Below are 18,963 nucleotides of genomic sequence, written 5' to 3'. Positions count from 1 at the left end.
AACATTATGACTTTAAAATGTTTTGTAAAAAAAAAAAATATGCCGATCGTCATGCGTAAATATTTTAGTTTTGTTATAGTATTTTTATATTTTATATTTTAGTTTTGTTATAGTACCTGCAAGAATCTCCTTGTTTTGCAACTTTTTTTTCGATATCATAAAGAAAAATCGGTTATAGTTGTATACAATTTTTACATTCTTGCACTTCTGGAACAGAATATTTATTTAAAAACTGACATGGTCAAAAACTTCAGAAAAGGGGTTGCCAGGGTAGCATTCGATTTAGCAGATGATTATCACAAAATTAGGAAATATTTTCGTATTTTTTGGGAACTTTGATACAAATATTTTTTTATATAAAATAAAAATATGGATTTCATGGCTTTAGAGACTTTCAGTAAAAATAGATGAAAATACTTTTGACTTTAATGTCATCCTTCTAAAAGGATGCTTAGTAGGAGTCTTTTGCATAAACTCACATGAAATACGGCTTTAGCTCTAAGATGCGTTTAGGTAAGACTTAGACATTTAATATCGTGGAATTTTATGACATTTTTAAAGTGACTTCATGTAACTCGAAGCAAGCTTATTGACCTGAAATGTGCGCTGAAAAAAGGATACCTGGAGCATTAGCATATTGAAGACAATATTTTGAAAGTTTCCCACCTAATTTCGGCAACATTTTTCGAATAGGTCAATTATTTGAAATTAAATAAAATTATTAGTTCAGGTCTACGTTTGATAGATTTCATCGACAGATATTGACTGTACCCTCCACCATACATAGCATATTAAGATCGTTATTCCGTTTGTAACTCATGGAAATAATAATTTTAGACCATATATATTATTATATATTCTTGATCATAGAACAGTGTTGGCTATTTTGTTCGGTATACTATAGTATTTTGTTGTTGCAAAATGGTCAGGCTTAATCCCTAGGCATTCCCTGCCTTACCCCCTGGTTAAATAAACAAACGTTGTTTTTATAAAAACAACAATAAAGGGATTAAATATAAAATTCTAAATAGTAAAATTCTGAGACGATTTAGCCCTGTCCTGTCAAAACGAATTAAGATAGGAAGGTAAAATTTTGCAGAAATCAGTCTATTATGTGCAGGCAGGTTAAGTTCGAGAATAAGCTATATCGGTCCACGATATCGAATGGCCTCCATATAACGGAAACCCACCCCCTCCCCAATTTTCAGTATTTTGATGATTTTAGGCACATTTTTCAATGACATTCTCTGAAATTCTACTCGAGGAGTTCTCTGTGAGTACTTTACTCCCTGGAAGAGAATGAGAGAGGAAGAGGTCTAGGTTTAGTACAACACCCGTATAACGCTACACCGAGGTATTCGGTATTTCCAGAATTTTCGCGACATTTTTCACTGGAATTTCGTCAAATTTGAAGTTCGAAATGAATACTACCTATGACGGAAAATTGTCTATGCAGGTCCACGTCTTACTATAGCCCCCATACAACGGTGCCTGCCTTTATTCGGTATTTTGATGATATTAGCGACATTATTCATCGGAATTGTTTCGAATTTCATATTTGAAGTTCGGATTCGTTACTACAGCCTATGAAAGAAAATTACTTATCCAGCACCACGTCTTCGTAGATCCCCCATATAAAGAGTTCTATTTGAGCGGTAGTTTTCGACGGATTTTTTTTTTTTTTTTGAAAATTTTCAAGGAGTAGGGTATAAAAAGTTTGCCCCGGCAGTTTTACTTGACATTGAAAACTTACATTGTTCGGAAATTAAATATATTTTTCTGCATCTAAACAAACGTATCCAGAAAATGTATATAGCTTATGTTACTTTCAGTTCACCAGTAGCATACTGTGAAAATGTCGGAAAAATCCGGTCAACGGTCCAGATCTCTGCTCTACAATATTAATATTGTAAGTGCCGAAATTTTGAACAAATCAAAACACTCCAGTAGTAAAAATTCCCACGAAATCATTTTAGTGGTCTTTGCGTGATCGAGACGCAAACAAACCAACTAAAATACGAACATTGGTTTATTTTACCAAATAATTACATTAAATGTTTAATAAATTATATATATTTTTTTTTTTGAAATTATAAAACAATCACTTCCATTGCTTTTGAATTACAAATAAATTTTCGTCAAACATTTCTTGGATTTTGTTTAACATTTTTTTCATTCACAATTCCATAGCAACGACTTCGAGACAAAAATAGTATCTTCTCATAAATATTTACTAACTGACCTGATAAAATAAAACATATCTTTGTATGTTAATATGAATTTTTGCAAAATTTTTAGAAATAACTGTAAAATCAAATTTCGCGAATACCAGCGTGATCTTCTTTGCTATTCCAACGAACAAAACCAAAACAAAAATATTAACAACACCAATTCTCCCTAGAAATTGTATCAATAATTTAGCATATCAATTGCCTATCTTGTTCTCGGTAGCAGACGCCTCTAGTTTAGATGCTGCGAGATATGCAAATAGGCAGGTGGTTTGCCATTCTACGTATTTTGCGAACTTTGTTGATTGGACATTTTCGCAAGAAATTTATATGCAAAAATATTTTTTGGGTCATCGATGTTAATGTTGTCTAAAGTTCGGGTCGTCTTGGGCTTGGGACGCAGGGAAAGCCAGCGAGGTAATGCTATGCAAAGAAATTCCGACGCTTGCAAAAAAGTGTGCGAATTTATGAAATTGACCGGGCGGGCGTGTCAAAAGAACTATCCATTGTTGTTGGCCCTACAAGTCGGCCGAAGTAGCAGAAACATATAAAATCCGAGGTCGCCGTTCAGAATGGCATCAGTTGTGTTCTGGCAATTTTGTGCATAGCCATACAAATAGCAGAAGCACAAGGACACTTTTGTATTGTGAACTCTTCCACACTTCAAATTCCAAAATGCGTTTAGGCCTCCTCCTGGTGGTTCTGACCGCTCTGGTTTTCCAGTCAGCCTGTAAGTTGTTGAACTTTGCACTCACTCTTTACAAACTCAAATTAACATGATCATCCGCTTATTCTCTTTCCAGATGGTCGTGACTTGGAACGCACCAAAAATGGTTACCGACTATACCGGGGCATTAACCGCTCAGCTGGTCTCTCTGATGACCAAGGCGAAGCTCGCGGTGATATTATGCAGTTGTTGGGCAAAGGTACCACTACCACTGAAGCTCCCGTAGCCACTCCACCACCACCACCCAAGACTCCTCCACCACCACCAAAGACACCACCTCCACCACCGAAGACTCCTCCTCCACCACCACCACCTCCACCACCACCACCACCTCCTCCACCACCACCACCTCCACCACCGCCGCCACCACCACCAACAACAACTGCCAGAGCTGGTGATTTCAATGGTCAGGGCGCTGCCAGAGCTGGTGAATTCAATGGTCAACTCGCTGCCAGAAAGGTCACCGATAATGACAACGACGATTCGGAGGATAACGAAGTCGCTGATGAAGAAGACTTCCGCAGACACAAAATGAATTTCGACGATGATGAAGACGAGGACGACGATGAAGAATTCGATGATGAGGATGACGAAGACTACAACAAAAAGGATAAGCAGCTCAGTTTCGAGGATGATGATGATGAAGACGACGATGATGATCGCCTTGAAAAATTTAGAGATGACAACCAACTCAACAACAGGAGACGGGGCAACCAAATGACCAACCGCAAGGAAATCCGCCGCGTTGTCAACAGACAATTGAACAAACTCAAGGAAGAAAACAAAAAACGGGCTCGCAGAAATTTTCGTAGACGACTCCGTCGTACTCGTCGCAGGCAAAAGAAGCGTCAAAGGCGCAGGCGTTTGAGGCGCAGACGCAGGTCCATGAAGAAGCGTCGCCGTGCAATGCGCCGTCGCCGCAAGAGTTTGAGACGTAGAAGACTTCGCCGCAATCGTCGTACATCACAAACAAGTCGTCGTCGTAGACGTCGCAACCGCAACCGCCAAACCACAAGTCGCAGACGCCGCATTCGCAACAACCGTTACCGTAGACGCAGTCGCAGGAGGCTCATTCGTCGTTTGACACGTGGCCGACGCAGGGTTCGCGTTATTTAGATGTGAACAAAAACGGACGAGACAAACATATTCTGAATAAAGGCTATGAACAAATTTATGAGTGAAAAAAAGAAATTCAAGGTTTTTTAATTTGTTATTCCAAATCAAGACAGGGATCAAGGGTGGGAAAATTAAAAAAAGATCGAACTAATATGGGCTGTCCACAAGCCAATCAATATTGCAAAGTAAAAAAGAAATTAACATTCAGGAACTGAAAATATAATAAGTGCATTTGGGGCTACTAGGCTACTCCAAACCGAGGCTGAACATATCCTATGAGAGTATGAAAGACCCTCATTTCCGTGAAGCAAGTCCAGCTCATTCAGCCTGGAAAGGGCGGCTGGTGGCAAATACTTTGGATCTCGTAGTTTGTCTACATCCTGAGAGCACATTATTATACCCTCAACGATGCTGGCATTTGTTTAAGAATGCCAGTCCAGTCCACGTAATAAAGACCTTATTCTATCTACAGGTCGCTGATCTGCATAAAGGAATGGGTTCTATAGGAGCCCAGACAAGAGAAAAGTATTTTCCTTTCCCACAATCATAGCCTTTCCGTCTTGTGAGACGAAATATCAATCCAGACGGGGAAATCATAGGTGACGATAATCTCCTGCCGTTCGATCAAGGACCTAACCTGTTGGGAAAGACCACCCCTTATTCTTATAATTCCACTGTATCTGAAAAACAGACGTTTGACCAATGACAGATTGGTATTTATATCATGAATACGATCGAAGCTCTCCAAAAATACAGCGCTTAAATATCCCATATTATCCGAAGCAGAAACCTGATCCCAACAAATCCAGATAACGTATAGAATAAGGGTATCAATGTCCGGCCGACCATGACAGGCTCTAGCACAACATTTAGTTACATTTAATTTTAGGCGCCATTTACCGAAGTACCGATGGAGAGCATCGTGGTACTTATTAGCGCTATAGTTCCGCACTTTCTATCGAAGCCATTGCCATCAATGCTACAAGACATAAAACCGCAGAATGCTCCCTGTGGACGAGCAACCTCTGTTAGGATCCTTTGTCATGTAAGCTTTCAAAACGCCGGTACGCGTTTTATCTATTTAAAGCCGCACTTTTTATATCTTCCGCCATGAAAAGGAGGGTAAATATTAAAAATTCGTCATAGACCCCATAAAGTAGATATATTCATAACCAACATACAATTCTAAGTCGATTTAATGATGCCCGTCTGCCTGTCGAAATCACGATACAGCCCACATTATATGACGTAGAGCTTCAAAATTTAGCAGAACAATTTGTATTATGTCTAGGATGGAAATGAGATATATCGGTCCACTTTTTGATATAGCTGCGGAACATCCCGATATTCGGCATTTTGATGGTTCCAACTGTTCCACGAATTTATCTAAAAATTGATGTTTATGATTCATAATGTGTTGTAGCTCCGGTGGCGAAACATTGTATGTATAAGTCCAAGTTTTTGTATAGCCTACATACAACGGTACCTCACGATATTCGGTATTTTGTTGGATTTTGCCATTCGATTTGTGTGAAATTTGGTCTTTGCCCTTCATTATGGGTTCTACAACCAGTGTCAAAACATTTCCATATTGGTCAACTGATTCCATACAATGGTTCGGTATTTAATATTTGGTATATAGACCGATATTCGGTATTTTGATAATCCTAGTCACATTTACTCACAAAATTATGTCAAATTTGGTATTTAAGACTCGCAAGAGATTACAATCTTTGTAACATAAAATTGTCTGTATGATATGGTATTACTGAAATTTTATTATATTTTCCAAAAAAATGCATTACAAGTTATTATGTCGATTTTTGATTATTTCTTTAATAACCTTTAAAAATGTTATTTTAACGTTCCGTATCGTCCAATTTTATGATTTGCATCACATAGGCCAACTGAATTCGCATTTCTCTTAGGTGCTGTGAACGTTTCAACACATATTCGAATTTTCATTAAATCATCATCAAATAGTGATATCTTTCTCTAGCTTCCCACTCTCAAACTTTTTCGGAGTACTTTTGAACATTCGCTTTTGAAATTTTACCATGAAAATCAAACACAGTAAATTTTTTTAATTTATATATTTATTTTTTTTTTTTTTGTGAATTCAAACATACTTAATGTGCGATCAAACAACGTTTATTTTCATAAATTCATTCAAGCCTCTATGAATCAATTATCAACATTTTATGAATTAATTATGGCGAATACATCAACACTTAACAGATACCTAACAGTACTTTTTTCAAAAAATGCAAATCAGCAGATACATGCCTATGTCTTAAAAAAACAATCTTAAGCTGTCGTGTTTGGTGGACAGTAAACCCTAATAAATGGAAATGGTAATTCAAGTTTTAGATGACTTTATAGTTTGTCTTAAAATTAGCTTTAGATGTAAATAATAATTTTTACAGCAGATAGTTAACATAAGCGAATTAAGATTTTAAGGGATAGAAATCAACGCGTTTGATATCGCTATCTCACCACGGAAGGAGCATCCTTCGGGAATAAATGAACCCCGCCGGCGATATTTTTAAGCATGACTAAATAGCGCAATGGTAGCTTGTAATGCTTTTATTTGATCTTCACTCCATAATGGATAATTCTGCTTATTTACGTACCCATTGAGCTAAAAATGAACTGACCGTATAATAGAATGAGCGCGCTAACCACATGCGTGAGCTGTTTAAACCAGTGTTGTCAAAAATACAATAGCTAAAAATTCACCCTTTTATATTATCAAGGCTATATAAAAGAATAAGAAGTAGAAAAGTAGCTAAGTTCGGCCGGGCCGAACTTTTAATACCCTCCACCATTTAGAAGGAACTTGAAAATTTTCAAAAAAAAAAATAAAAAAATCAGAAAACTACCACTTAAATGAAACCGTTATATGGGTACTATTCGAAGACGTAGACCTGCATACGAATTTTTTGCCATAAGTTGTAGTACCCATTAAGATCTTTCAATACGAAATTTAAAACGATTCCGGTGAATAATGTTGCTGAAATCGTCAAAATACCGACTATCGGGAGGTACCGTTATATGGGTGCTATACGAAGTCATAAACCTGCATACAAAATTTTTGGGGTTAGGCTGTAGTACCCATTACGAACTTTAACTACGACATTTGAAATAATTCCCGTAAATAATGTCGCTAAAATTATGAAAATACCGAATATCGGGAGGTACCGTTATATGGGGGCTATACGAAGATCTAGACCTGCATACAACATTTTGCCATAGATTGTAGTACCCATTAGGATCTTTCAGTACGAAATTTAAAACAATTCCGGTGAATAATGTTGCTGAAATCATCAAAATTATATTTGGGACCATACGAAAACTTGGACCTGCATACAAATGTCGCTATTATATGGGGGCTATACGAAAACGTTACAAACCTAACCTGCCTACTGGTAAACTATGCATGTATGCAGCCTTTTATCTCAATTCGTTACAACAGACAGACATACTGACATCGCTAGATCATCTTAGAATTTTACGCTGATCCAGAATATATAAACTTAGTTGGGTCTATTATGAATATTTGGAGGAGTTACGAACGGAATGACAAAGTTAATAAACCCTCCATAGAATGGGGGAGGGTATAAAAAGTGTGGCTTAGGTCTCCTAAACTCTTGTGGGGTTTTGATCGCATGCTTTTAATTCTTATACCCTCCATCATATATAGTATGGAGGGTATTTTGAGCTTGTCATTCCGTTTGTAACTTTTTAAAATAGGAATTTTAGATATCACGATATATTGTATATATTCTTGATCAGCATACGATTCTATATCGATTTAGCCATGTCCGTCCTTCTATCCGTCTCCAGCTCTTTCTAGCTTCCGAACGAAATTATTGATAACAATTAGATGTATTTTAGGCCCGTAAAATTTTGGTATTGAAAATGGGGTATATCGGGCCCATATACCTGTACCCCCAGATTAATGATGTTCCGGCTGTGTTGCAATATTTTTCAACTTAATTCACTGTAAATTTTGTTCCTTATATGTAGGAAACGTCTATGGAGAGAACGGTTCATATGGCTCCAAGTTTTGGTATAGTCTCCACGATATTCGATATCATTATCCGCTGATATTCTATATTTCCAAGATTTGTGGCACATTTTTCATGGGACTTTTTTCGAATTTGGTACTTGGAGTTTGTGATGGCTACTACTTCGCATGCCAAAAAAGTATCTTAAAAGTTCCACGGCTTCGTATTGCCCCCATATAACTATGCCTCCCGATATTCTGTGTTTTCCGAATTTCAGCCAAATTATGTATTTTGAGGTTGTAATGGGTGCTCCGTCCTCTGACAGAAAATTGCCGGTACATATAGTCTTCGTAGAGTTCCTATATAACAGCACGTTTTGATTTTCGGTATTTTCACGATTTTGACCACATTTTTCACCGGAATTAATTCAATTTTAGAATTTGGGCTTCGCATGTGTTCTACTTCCTGACGGAAAATTACATATGCAGTTACGGCTACGTCTAGCGCCGATATAATGCTACCTCCTTATATTCTTAATACTGATGATTTTAGCGATATTATTCAAAGGAATTATTTTAAATTTGGTATTTATTTTGACAATTGGCATTATATTCTCTGATAGAAATTTATATACATAGACTTAGCTTTACGATATTGGGTATTATGATGATTCGTATCACTCTTTTGACGTATTTAATCCAAATTTGTTATTTGGAGCAAGTAATGAGTACAACTTCCTACATGAGAAAATTACTTATGAAGGTCCATATATGGTAACTTCCGATATTCCGTATTTTGCCGATTTTTGCCACATTTTTTAAGAATATTATCTCAAAATTATTATTTCGAGTTCGCAATATACCTTCTCTGACAGATAATTGTCAATGCAAGCCTAAGCTTCTGTTTAGTTCCAATGTAACTCTCCCATCCGAAATTCGTTTTTTTGATAATTTTAGAGGCATTTTTTTTTACATTTTCCAAATTTCTTCCAAATGTTGTAGGGAAAAAAAAAATCGACCCTACCAAACTTAGCTAATTTTTTACTTGTAAGCTCTAAATTCGTAATATGGTGTATTTTTCCTATAAGCAATCGATAATAATTGCTAACTCTGTCGTTAACAATTTATAGAACCTTCCACCCGTTTTTATCAAATTTATTATTCCGCGTCAGAAATTGTGATCAGTCTTATTTACTCAACAATATTTACTTAGGTACTTTGTGTTTTATATATAACTAGCTGAACCCGGTGCGCGTCGCTACCCCTTTTGATTCTATATGCATTCAAAATTTTATTTACTTTATTTACTTAATTAAAAAAAATATTGCACTACTTTAATATGTTAATAAACAAAGTCATTAAAAAATCAGTGCATACAGGAAGGGTTTGTCCTTTGGATTCATTTATTTCATAGCAAGTACCAAGCGTGCAGAAAACTGCAATTTTTGAAGTTGAATGGCATTTATATTGCAATTAGTGAATTCGATGTAGCAACATAATTCCCCGTAATAAGCGTATTTCAAATAAATTGTTGTGTTGTTTTTTAGTGTTAGCCTAAGGCGTTGTGGGTAAATGGTTCTTATTAAAATCATATCCCAATCTGATCCGATTTAAATATAATTTTAAAAAATTTTCTTTTACACCAAATTCCGCCACAACTTTCATATTTCATTGAAATTGGTGCCTCAAATATGTAAAATCGGCCGGAATATATATAGATATGAGAGCTATATCCAAATCTTAAGTAATTTCCAATAATTTATCACATTTATTATTATAACCGAATTCCGCCACACATTCTGAATTTCATTGGAATCGGTCATATATATCGTGTTTGGTGCATAAAATACATGAGATCGGTCGAAAATATATATGAGAGCTATATCCAAATCTGAACCGATTTTAATATAATTTGGCTAATTTATTTTCTAATCAAAATCCCGTCACACATTCCAAATTTCATTGGAATCGAACATACATATCGTGTTTGGTGCATCAAATAAAGGAAATCGGTTGAAGATATATATGGGAGCTATATCCAAATCTGAACCGATTTCTATATAATTTGACAAATGTATATTCGTTTTAATTTCCGCTACACATTCCAAATTTCATTGAAATTAGAGATACATAGCGTGTTTGGTGCATCAAATACATGAAATCGGTCGAAAATATATATGGGAGCTATATCCAAATCTGAACCGATTTTAATATAATTTGACAAATTTATTTTTGCTCCCAATTTTGTTACTTATTTTAAATTTCATTGAAATTGGATATACATATCGTGTTTGGTCCACCAAATACATGAAATCGGCCGAATATGTATATGGGAGCTATTTCCAAATCTGAACCGATTTCAATATAATTTGAAAAATGTATTTTCGGTTCAAATCCCGTTAAACATTCCAAATTTCATTGGAATCGAACATTCATATCGTGTTTGAGGCATCAAATGAACGAAATCGGTCGAAAATATATATGGAAGCTATATCCAAATCTGAACCGATTTCAATATAATTTGGGAAATCAATTTTTTAGATAAAACCCATCACACGTTTCAAATTTCATTGAAATTTGGGATACATAGCGTGTTTGGTGCATCAAATGCTTGAAATCGGCCGAGAATATATATGTGGGAGCTATATCCAAATCTTAACTAATTTCCAATTAATTTGTCACATTTATTGTTGTAACCAAATTCCGCCACACATTCTGAATTTCATTGGAATCGGTCATATATATCGTGTTTGGTGCATAATATGTATGAAATCGGCCGAAATATATATGTTAGCTATATCCAAACCTCAACTGATTTCAATATAATTTGGCAATTTTTGCTGGTGCCAGATTTTGTCTCTCTCGCTTTGGGTGCATCAAATATGTGAAATCGACTGAGTATATATTTGGGAGCTATAATCACATCTGAGCGTATTTGAATATAATTTGTAAAATTTATTTTTGTACCAAATTTAGCCACTCATGCCGAATTTCGTTGGAATCGGTAATACGTATCGTGTTTTGTGCATCAAATATGTGAAATCGGCGGAAAATGTATATGGGAGCTATATCCAAATCTGAACCGACTTCAATTTAATTTTACAAATTTTATTTTACATTTTGGCTCCCAATTCCGTTACTTATTTTAAATTTCATTACAATTGGAAATACGTCGTGTTTGGTCCACCAAATACATGAAATCGGCCGAAAATGTATATGGGAGCTATATCCAAATCTGAACCGATTTCAATATAATTTGGGAAATCAATTTTTTAGATAAAATCTATCACACGTTTCAAATTTCATTGAAATTGGGGATACATAGCGTGTTTGGTGCATCAAATGCTTGAAGTCGGCCGAAAATATATATGGGAGCTATATCCAAATCTGAACCGATTTTAATATAATTTGACAAATTTATATTTGTTTTAATTTCCGCTACACATTCCAAATTTCATTGAAATTAGTGATACATAGCGTGTTTGGTGCATCAAATACATGAAATCGGTCGAAAATATATATGGGAGCTATATCCAAATCTGAACCGATTTCAATTTAATTTTACAAATTCATTTTGGCTCCCAATTCCGTTACTTATTTTAAATTTCTTTACAATTGAAAATACGTCCTGTTTGGTCCACCAAATACATGAAATCGGCCGAAAATGTATATGGGAGCTATATCCAAATCTGAACCGATTTCAATATAATTAGGGAAATCAATTTTTTAGATAAAATCTATCACACGTTTCAAATTTCATTGAAATTGGGGATACATAGCGTGTTTGGTGCATCAAATGCTTGAAATCGGCCGAAAATATATATGGGAGCTATATCCAAATCTGAACCGATTTCAATATAATTTGACAAATTTATTTTCGGATTTAATCCCGTCACACATTCCAAATTTCATTGGAATCGAACATTCATATTGTGTTTGAGGCATCAAATGAACGAAATCGGTCGAAAATATATATGGGAGCTATATCCAAATCTGAACGGATTACAATATAATTTGGCAAACTTATTTTTGTTCCAAATTCCGTTACGTATTCCAAATTTGGAGACTGTATCTTCAACCAATCAATAGATATGTGCATATAAAATCTAAATTTTTGGGAGGTATCTCCGATTCTGATGCTATATCTCCAGTTCCAAGTGGAAATTCAAAAATGTATATAGCCTATGTTACTTTCAGGCGATGTTGCAGTATATATGGAAATTTTCAGGAAAATCTATTCAGCGGTTTTCGAGTCCATAAATTACAAACAAACAAACAAACAAACAAACAAACAAACATACAAACATTTTCCTCTTTTATAGATATAGATATTTATTTTATACTTATTTTTAAAACCGTTTGCATAGAATTTCAACTATTCGAAGTGTGAGAACCGTTGGAAGGAGTTCAACCCATATTTCATGCTGTGATTGACATGGACCGGTCTGGTATTTCCAAACTAATATCGTTCAACTATTTTTTGCCACAAAAAATGTAGTCTGCTCCAAATTACGAGAAAGTGTATCCAATGACTTGACAATTTTTAGATACAAAATTCAATTTGACCGTTTAGCAAATTTTCTACCTAGGGCTCCAACATGTGGAGTTATTCATGGAACTGCGAATACACATATACATGTAAATATTTCTATAATCAAAACCTACACACATACATGCTCATTGAAACTGGAAAGTGAATTGCGAATAGCTGCTGGTAGTTCAATTTCATTTGTATGTAAATGATATGATTAGAAATTGAACATCATGACGATGGCGTTAATGATGGACGGATTTGTTGCCACTACCATGACAGCAAAGAAATTTCTTTCTTTCCTTACTTCATTGGAGAAAAAATCGCTTAGAGCATTTTTGGTTTTCTTTTAAGTTCTTGATCTTGGTCTGGCTTGACTTGGCTTGGCATGGCTTTTGTGCGTAGCCCATGGCTGGTGTACTTGAAATTTCTGCTTCATTGAGACTCGATGGCTACACACATGGCCATATCCATATGTACAGAGAAATGATATTTACTTTTTGCTATCTATGGCAAATAATGGCAATAATCATTTCTGGGATCTGGATGTGTATAAAAAGACCGGGACTATCATTGAAACGGTATCAAACATCGATTTGCAATCAAAGCCTTCACTGGTTTTAGAGACACAGACGGCGACAACAATTGAAAAGTTCTTTTTGCCAACGAAAAGTAGTTTCAATTATGAAGACCTTTACTTTCACCCTGATCCTGGCAGCCAGTTTGGTGGCTGTGGCTTTTGCCGCCCCCGAACCAGAACCCGAACCAGCTAAAGGTAAGTCGGTGGCATAGAGCATGTCAGTTGTCTTGGCATGGATAATTTCAATTTCGTGTTTAATTTCAGCCAAATTCCGTGCTGCCGAAGTAATTAATGACGATAGCACCGTTGAGGTGGCCGACAATGCCGATGATGGACAACAGGCCGACGATGCTGTTGAGGGTGGCAGCAAGAAAGGCGATGGCAGCAGTGGCCGCTTGTTTATGAAGAAGTTCATGCTGTTCAAGAATATGTTTGGCCAGAAACAACCTGTGATTCCCATTATCATCACCGGAGGTGGCAACGCTCCAGTGACAACTACCACCGCCACTGGCACCACCCCACCAACCACAACCATCACATCCACCGGTACCGTTCCCACAGCTACTGGTACCATCACGGTTACACCAACTACCGGAACTGGAAATGGAGGTACCGGAGGTACTGGTGGTGCTGGCAATGATGCTGGTGCTGGAGCTGGCAAGAGAAAACGACCACTGCAACGCATCCAATTGATCGGTCGCGGATCCTATGACAACCAAGAAGCCGCCGACGATGAACCCGAAGAAGCTGCTGTTGTTGACAATCAGGAACTGGCTGCTGCTTTGGGTGCCGGTGCCGAGGAATACATTGTTACCGATCAAGAAATCAGCGGCACCTCCGATGGTCATGTTGACAACGGCTCAGCTCGCGTCAACTTGAGACGCCGTGGCTCCAAGAATGGTCGTGTTGTCAGTGTCCGTATTCCACCCAAATACCGTGGCTATTTCAAGAACGGCCAACGTGTTATCCTCAACAATGCCAATCGCAACAACAAACGTCGCGTTGTCAAGAAGCGTGTCATCCGTAAACGCAACAAGAAGAACAAGATTGTCAAACGCCGTCGTTTTGTGCCCAAGAACTAAGTGACAAAAACGTGTAGGGGAAAAAAATTCAATAGAGAAATTAACAAATAAATGATCTAGCATACATTTATACAAAGACAAAAAATATAAATGAATATTAGAAAAAGAAAAAAATGTTAATTTAATTATGTGTAAGGGGGAGGTGCATGAGAGGTAAAATTGAAAAGGAAACTAAATATTTTTTTTGACTGGTGGCAAAGAAAATTATTTACAACTTTTAATTAACATTTTTATTTCGTAATATACGCACTACTTTTGTTCAGATATTCTAATGCACGGAAAGAGAAAGGATAATTCTGATTCCACTCCAACTTTGCAAATCCTAATATTTGCATCATCTCTAGACCAGGCGCGAAAATGGGCAATATGGTCCACTCAATCGAGTTCCTCCCCCACAAAGGACCAAAATTTTTAATAATTATAACACTTAAGAATCCGAATGTCTTCAAATTACACATATCACAATATTTTTATTAACCCAAGGTCTGGTGTGAAGACGGAATAAATCGGTCCACTCTTTCTGGTACCTCCCCCATATAGAGTCAACATTTTGATCCAGGAAGCTCATAAAATGGGAAATTAACAAAGATTCCATTAAGACTTGGCAAATCTCAATATTTCTATCAACACAAGATTTATTATAAAGATGGTAGAGATCGGACCAATTTTTCTGGTACCTCCCCCGCAAAGGCCAAAATTTTGATGTAAGAATCCGAATGTCTTCAAATTACTCATATCACAATATTTTTATTAACCCAAGGTCTGGTGTGAAGATGGAATATATCGGCATACTCCTTCTGGTACCTCACCCACATAGGGTCCTGGCATGTCCTGGCATATCGCAATATTTATACCATATTTATTTAAGTCCGATACCAAATGGACAATATTGGCAGAAGTCCCAATATATAAAAATAATCGAGCATTGGCTGAGGGTATACATCTGTCGGCAAAACCGACTGATACTTTTTAACTTGTTTCTAATTGATTTGGGTAAAATTTTGAATTTTGGTTTCGGCGGAGTTTAAAACACCTCCGACAGATAATATGTAATATGAATATAATAAGAAGAGGATCTTTTATGGAGTATGGAGGCCACGAAAAGTGCTAAAATGTACTTAATTTCCAAAATTTTGTATTTGACAAACGGAATGAGCTACAATTCGGAAGTTTGGAATGGATGCTTTGATGGGGTATATGATATATGTACCAATAGACGATTTTGGAAATTCGAATTTTATGGTTCTAAATTGATACTAAACCTCTAAAATGTTATCATTTGGTATTTATTAAACGGAAAAAATTGGAATGTTATACAAGGTGTGATGAAAAACTGCAATCAAATTCAGACTGCTGTCATTTCTAAGCCACTCGTCCGACAGCTGTGAATATTATTCCAGCGACAGCTCAGTATTTTGTTTACAAGCGTACAAAAGTATTGTGGTGAGAATTTTCCAAAAACATTATTCGTGATGGAATTCAAGCGTGATAGAGTGATTTCTTTATGTTTGGCTGGAAACCACAAGTGACTATTGTTAGAGCACTCCAGCATTTAAATGTGAATAAATCTTTGTGTCTCATACCATCGATCGTTACCGTGATACTGAAAGAAAGAAAACAGCAACATCAGCAGAAATGATTCGAAATGTAAAGAAGTGACTTGATCGAAATCCGCGTCACAGTGGCCGAAAAAGCCTCATGAGCTGAACATATCGCAATATTCCATTCGGCAAATATTGAAAAATGAGCTCAGGATAAAGCCATTGAAATTCCAAAAAGTGCAAGAACTTACACCGCTTCAGAAAGAAAATATACTCAAAAGAGCTAAAGGGTTGCTTCGCTTGGGCGAAAGTGACGAACTGGAGTTCTCCTATGAGAAAACATTCGTTGTCCAGCAGTTTGTAAACAAACAAAATGATTGTGTTTACTTGCCAAAGAGATCAGCTGAAAATGTGAACCTTCGGTTGGCCACCAGAACTCAAACGCCGGTCATGGTGATGGTGTGGGCCGCCAAAACAGCCGATGGTCGCTCTCCTCATATTAATCGACCGTGGAATAAAAAAAAATGCCGAATAATATCGCGAAAAAAATCTGGAGGGTATTTTAAACATTTTGGCCGCAGACCTTGGACATTTCAACAGGACTCAACACCATCGCAATCAGCAAGCGCCACCCAAGAATGGTTACAAAATGAGGTTCCCCGCTTCATTTCCAAAGCAAAATGGCCACCAAAATCTCCGGATACCAATCCGTTGGACTATTGTGTCTGGAGTAGTTTGAAAAGCAAGGTTGGCCCTAATGGGGAAAATACCACCGGCAATGGGTCAAAATACCGCAGATCAACATTCGGACAGAGTGTGACAATTTCATTGGCCGTTTAAAGACCATAATGCGTGCCAAATGTGACCAATGCCTTTGTTGCAGTTTTTTTACCTCACCCAGTATACGGGTTGCCCATATTCGACGGACCCATGACTTTTAGGGCCCATTCCAATCAACGAGGCTTGTCCGCAGGCAACATTCTTTGCGTCAATTGAATTTTGTACGGGAAAAAATGGAAATCAATGCGAATAATCCGTTGTAAAGTGGACCGGGCCATGCCTAACTGCTGAGAACGGCGTTTTTGGGATGTTCTTGAGGACCTCTCAACACTGGCTCGTACGGCAGCGATATTCTCGGCCGATCGCCCTGGTCGACTTTTATATGGCCTCTTCGGATTAGAAAGAGCCTTAGCAGTCGAAAATTTTTCGTATAAACGCTTAATGGTGTTCTTAGAAGGCGCACTTCTCACATTTTTTAATGTTTTAGAAGCACGTTGAGTTTTCACAATTGACTTCTTCTGTTGAATGTAAATTTTGTTGAATTTCAGAGCGCTCGCGTGGCGTGTATTGGTTCATGGTAAAAATCTGCTTGGACTGACGCTTCAAACGCGGTATGTCATTAAGCGATGTGTCATCTCTGTCAAAAATTATGGCGTTGCCAGATGGGTCCGTCAAATATGGACAACCCTGTATAGGAACACGTTTTTGTATAGCTTCCATGTAACGGTACCTCCCGATATATTTGGTATTTTGATAATTTTTGACACATTTTTTCCGAATTTGTCTAAAAATATGTAATGGCACCTCCGAATATTCAGTATTTTGAACAATTTTTCAATTCGATTTTAAAATTCATTGAAAATTTTCCCAATTCAAAATAGAAGAAATAATTTCGTAGGGTGCACAATTGATTTCATCGTCTAGGGGGTATGTGGAAGGCATATATCTATTGAATACGCGACCAATACTACCTAACTTCTTTTGATATTACTATAAACTCCTTCGTCGAATTTTTCTGAACATAATTACAAACATATGGCTGTTATCTTTTCGATTCCGTATTTTTAGCATGTATTAATTACAAATATGTAACAACTACTTTGAATTCAACAAAAAAAAATTTAAAAAAAAAACGACTTTATTAAAATATCAACAATTTAAAAAGTGAGGTAAAAATAGTTTAGTTTTTATATCCTATTAAATGCATTTAAAACCACCGACTATGAGTGATTCCATTATTTACTCTACTCCATCATCACTCACTTAAGACCACCAGTCACCTCAATGGCAGCACCATTAATATACGACGATTTGTCGGATGCCAAAAATGCAATGACTTCAGCAATTTCACTCGGTTCTCCCAGGCGACCCAATGGACAACGCATCACAACTTGTTCCTTAATTTTTTCCGGTACAACAGCGACCATAGGTGTATTAATGTAGCCAGGAAGTATGGCATTGACACGAATGCCAAATTTACCGAATTCCTTTGAAGCTACTTCCGTAAACGATATCACGCCAGCCTTTGTGGCAGCATAATTAGCCTGGCCGATGTTGTTCATTTTGGCAACAATACTGGAAATGTTAACAATGCTACCACCCTGGATTTTATGTTCAATCATGGCTTTGGCGAATTGCTGTGTTACCATGAATGTACCTTTCAGATTGACGCTGTACACATCGTCGTAGTCACGTTCGGGCATTTTCAAAAGGTAACCGTCGCGTGTGATGCCCGCCGAGTTGACAACAATGGATGGCGTTGTTTGGAATTGTTCGTAGGTTTTGCCAACAGCATTGGTTACACTTTGCAGTGATGAGACATCAACTTCCAAGGGGAATATGTCTGAAAACGAAAAAACCTAGTTCATTATAATTGCATATTTTAAGGGTGACAATAATATTTTACTCCGAATAGAATATTTTTACCACTGCGTAGGATTCTGTGGCATACTTTGAGGCATAAAAGATTACATTTTCACCACATTCTCTGATAAGCCGAACAAAAGAGAGAAAAACGTGTAGAAAAAATACTCACCACGATCACCCAATTCTTTTGCCGTCTCCTCTGCCGCCTTTATGTTACGATCAGCTGCTATGACTTTGGCCCCATAATCTCTTAATAGACGACAAGTGCTGCGACCGATACCACTTCCAGCGCCTAAATAATGAATTGTTTTGTTTTAATTGATATGTCAAAGTGTTTGTTTTTTTTTGTGTCACCTGTTACAATGGCTAATTTTCCAATTAATTGTTGTGCCATAATTTTGTTGTTTTTTAATTAATCCACACGCGCAAAATTTCCAAAAACACCCACTTATGTCAAAGTCCTCGGCTACACTAAGCGGTTTGCAAAGAGAAAACTATAAAAT

At 36.8% G+C, this 18,963-nt stretch overlaps 3 protein-coding genes across 3 annotated transcripts; 2 read left to right on the top strand and 1 right to left on the bottom strand.

Moving 5' to 3' along the window:
• Positions 1 to 2,903: 2,903 nt before the first annotated feature.
• LOC101890322 (uncharacterized) lies at positions 2,904 to 4,071 on the top strand. Its single transcript, XM_005184663.2, has 3 exons — positions 2,904 to 2,958; positions 3,032 to 3,177; positions 3,367 to 4,071. Exons 1-3 carry the CDS (start codon positions 2,904 to 2,906, stop codon positions 4,069 to 4,071), a joined length of 906 nt encoding a protein of 301 aa, XP_005184720.1.
• A 9,059-nt stretch (positions 4,072 to 13,130) lies between these two features.
• LOC101890150 (uncharacterized) lies at positions 13,131 to 14,285 on the top strand. The gene has a single exon (XM_059121701.1). The coding sequence runs from the start codon at positions 13,407 to 13,409 to the stop codon at positions 14,271 to 14,273; it is 867 nt and encodes a 288-aa protein (XP_058977684.1). The 5' UTR covers positions 13,131 to 13,406; the 3' UTR covers positions 14,274 to 14,285.
• Positions 14,286 to 17,786: 3,501 nt separating this feature from the next.
• LOC101889816 (estradiol 17-beta-dehydrogenase 8) lies at positions 17,787 to 18,963 on the bottom strand. The gene is made up of 3 exons (XM_005184660.4): positions 18,815 to 18,963; positions 18,630 to 18,752; positions 17,787 to 18,437 (listed from the first exon to the last, which is right to left on the bottom strand). Exons 1-3 carry the CDS (start codon positions 18,852 to 18,854, stop codon positions 17,854 to 17,856), a joined length of 747 nt encoding a protein of 248 aa, XP_005184717.2. The 5' UTR covers positions 18,855 to 18,963; the 3' UTR covers positions 17,787 to 17,853.

Source organism: Musca domestica, unplaced genomic scaffold, assembly GCF_030504385.1.
Source record: "Musca domestica strain aabys unplaced genomic scaffold, Musca_domestica.polishedcontigs.V.1.1 2, whole genome shotgun sequence".
Taxonomy (NCBI): Eukaryota; Metazoa; Arthropoda; class Insecta; order Diptera; family Muscidae; genus Musca; species Musca domestica.
This window is presented reverse-complemented; position numbering and strand designations above follow the sequence as displayed.

Coding starts and splice junctions, on each gene's coding strand:
- LOC101890322 (XM_005184663.2), top strand. CDS start 2,904: ATGCGTTTAGGCCTCCTCCTGGTGGTTCTGACCGCTCTGGTTTTCCAG. Junction 2,959..3,031: donor TCTGGTTTTCCAGTCAGCCT/GTAAGTTGTTGA, acceptor TTCTCTTTCCAG/ATGGTCGTGACTTGGAACGC. Junction 3,178..3,366: donor CCACTACCACTGAAGCTCCC/GTAGCCACTCCA, acceptor TTCAATGGTCAG/GGCGCTGCCAGAGCTGGTGA.
- LOC101890150 (XM_059121701.1), top strand. CDS start 13,407: ATGTCAGTTGTCTTGGCATGGATAATTTCAATTTCGTGTTTAATTTCA.
- LOC101889816 (XM_005184660.4), bottom strand. CDS start 18,854: ATGGCACAACAATTAATTGGAAAATTAGCCATTGTAACAG. Junction 18,753..18,814: donor AAAATTAGCCATTGTAACAG/GTGACACAAAAA, acceptor TTCATTATTTAG/GCGCTGGAAGTGGTATCGGT. Junction 18,438..18,629: donor AAAAGAATTGGGTGATCGTG/GTGAGTATTTTT, acceptor TTTCGTTTTCAG/ACATATTCCCCTTGGAAGTT.